General features: G+C 51.7%; 1 protein-coding gene across 1 annotated transcript; it reads right to left on the bottom strand.

Moving 5' to 3' along the window:
• Positions 1-368: 368 nt before the first annotated feature.
• Positions 369-908, bottom strand: LOC133930150 (uncharacterized). The gene has a single exon (XM_062376836.1). It carries the CDS (start codon positions 906-908, stop codon positions 369-371), a length of 540 nt encoding a protein of 179 aa, XP_062232820.1.
• Positions 909-1,807: the final 899 nt, after the last annotated feature.

Genomic DNA, 1,807 nt, shown 5'->3' with positions numbered 1-1,807 from the left:
AGGCCTTGATAATATTTTCTTGTGCTATTGGTCCTTCAAAATATTCTCTTTTTACATAATATCTTTATTGTGTCGATTTCTCTCGATTTTTTGTATTTTTTATAATAAAACGCAAAACACAATATATCGTAAAAATAGGTTAACATTTAGACGTCAAGTGGCATTCGGGGGATTGAATCCAGTTTGATCCTTTAACATCCTTGCAATGTCAAATTGTACAGAACACTGTCGTAATTTCCGTACGCACATGAAGATTAAAACAGGCAAGGATTAAATTCCGTACAAGATCAAGATCATGGTCGTTACATTATGAAGTTTTTCAAAGTAAAAATAATTATTACACGGGAGAAGTTAAGCTTCTCCAATGGTCATCTACGTTGCTGCGGAGGAGCGAACGGCACTCCACTCCTCACCTGCGGATGTGCTTGCCTCACTGCACCACCATTTCCAGTCGCCGGACCCCTGAAACCTGCTGCTCCGGCTCTTGCTGCAGTGTACGGTCGCAGTTGTGGCAGCGCCTGCAGTCTGATGCCGTGGCCGCCGCCAGTTGCCTCCCATCCCGCCGGCTTCGGTGGGACAACCTTGATCTCGAACGCATCGTGTACGTCGTGGACAGCCGCACGGGAGCTCGGCACGGGCCTCATCACTGTCGGACAGTCCGTGTTGAAACCCTTCTCAGGGTCTGCGCTCTGCTGTTCGGAAGGGGAGTTCCGCCTGGACGACGACCCCCGGCTGCATATGCGCCCGGCGACGCAGGCAGCCAAGGAGAGGAAAGAGATGACCGCCAGCACGACGAGCACTGGCCCGAACGATGCTCGGCCCTCGTTGGGTGCCGGCCTGCTGGCGTGCTCCACCGAGCCTGGGGCAGGGTAGTAACTGTAAGGCTTAGGCTGAGCTAGAGAAGCCATGAATTTCTCCACAGCACTGCAAACAGCTGACCGCTGCTGCTCGTGGCAACGGCTTTTATGCGAGAAGCCGAAGGTGGCGATATGAAGGATTTTGCACGACTTCTGCTATTTTTCCGCGCATCTTTGAACGCATGGGGACGCGAGAAAGTGGGCTTCGTGTTCTTTGAAGGATCTAGTTATGGCGGACGTACTGAATGGATCCCGTTCTATCTTTGGGAACGTGATCTCGATGCGTCGCTTTTGCTTTCGGGCGCGCCTCGCATTGGATAGGATCGGGGAAAGCAAACAGAGCGTCTGCTTGATTCCTGCCTTTGCTTTCTTCCTTGGGGCTTTGGCTTTAATGTTCACAGTTTATACAATGAAAGGTTTGAGACTTGAGAGCGCATTAACCATGGTTAGAGGTGGGGCGGGTTGCGGCTGGCCTCCCCACATCTGCTACATCCGCCAACGAAAAGTAGGTCGATCCAAGCCCACCAAACTGCCCTCATCATATGGTACGCTCCAAGGGCAGAGCCAGCGGAGGCTAAGAGGGTGCTGATCTCCTTCATGCACTTCCTTTGCTCTTTTTTTTTCTCCTTCTTTGCTCTTTTTTCACTTCTTCTTCCCTCTCCTTCTACATCACCTTATCTCCCTAAAGGAGCTGCATGCTGGCAGGGGGTGCTGCAGCCACGTAGCACCTCTTGGACCGCCCCTGGTACGCTCACACGGTCACACCGACCCAATCGATTGAAGAAAAGAAAAAACGGAAAAAACACGGTGTCCTGCTGGTCGTCGTCCTCAGAGTCCTCCTCCTGGGTCCTAATCGGGCTCCACTTCATCGATGTCCTCGAGAGCTCCTCCTTGGTATCCTCCTCGATGCCCTCTTCTTCGGTCTTAGCTAGCTCCTCCGTGCCCTCATA

This window comes from Phragmites australis, chromosome 10, assembly GCF_958298935.1.
Source record: "Phragmites australis chromosome 10, lpPhrAust1.1, whole genome shotgun sequence".
Taxonomy (NCBI): Eukaryota; Viridiplantae; Streptophyta; class Magnoliopsida; order Poales; family Poaceae; genus Phragmites; species Phragmites australis.
This window is presented reverse-complemented; position numbering and strand designations above follow the sequence as displayed.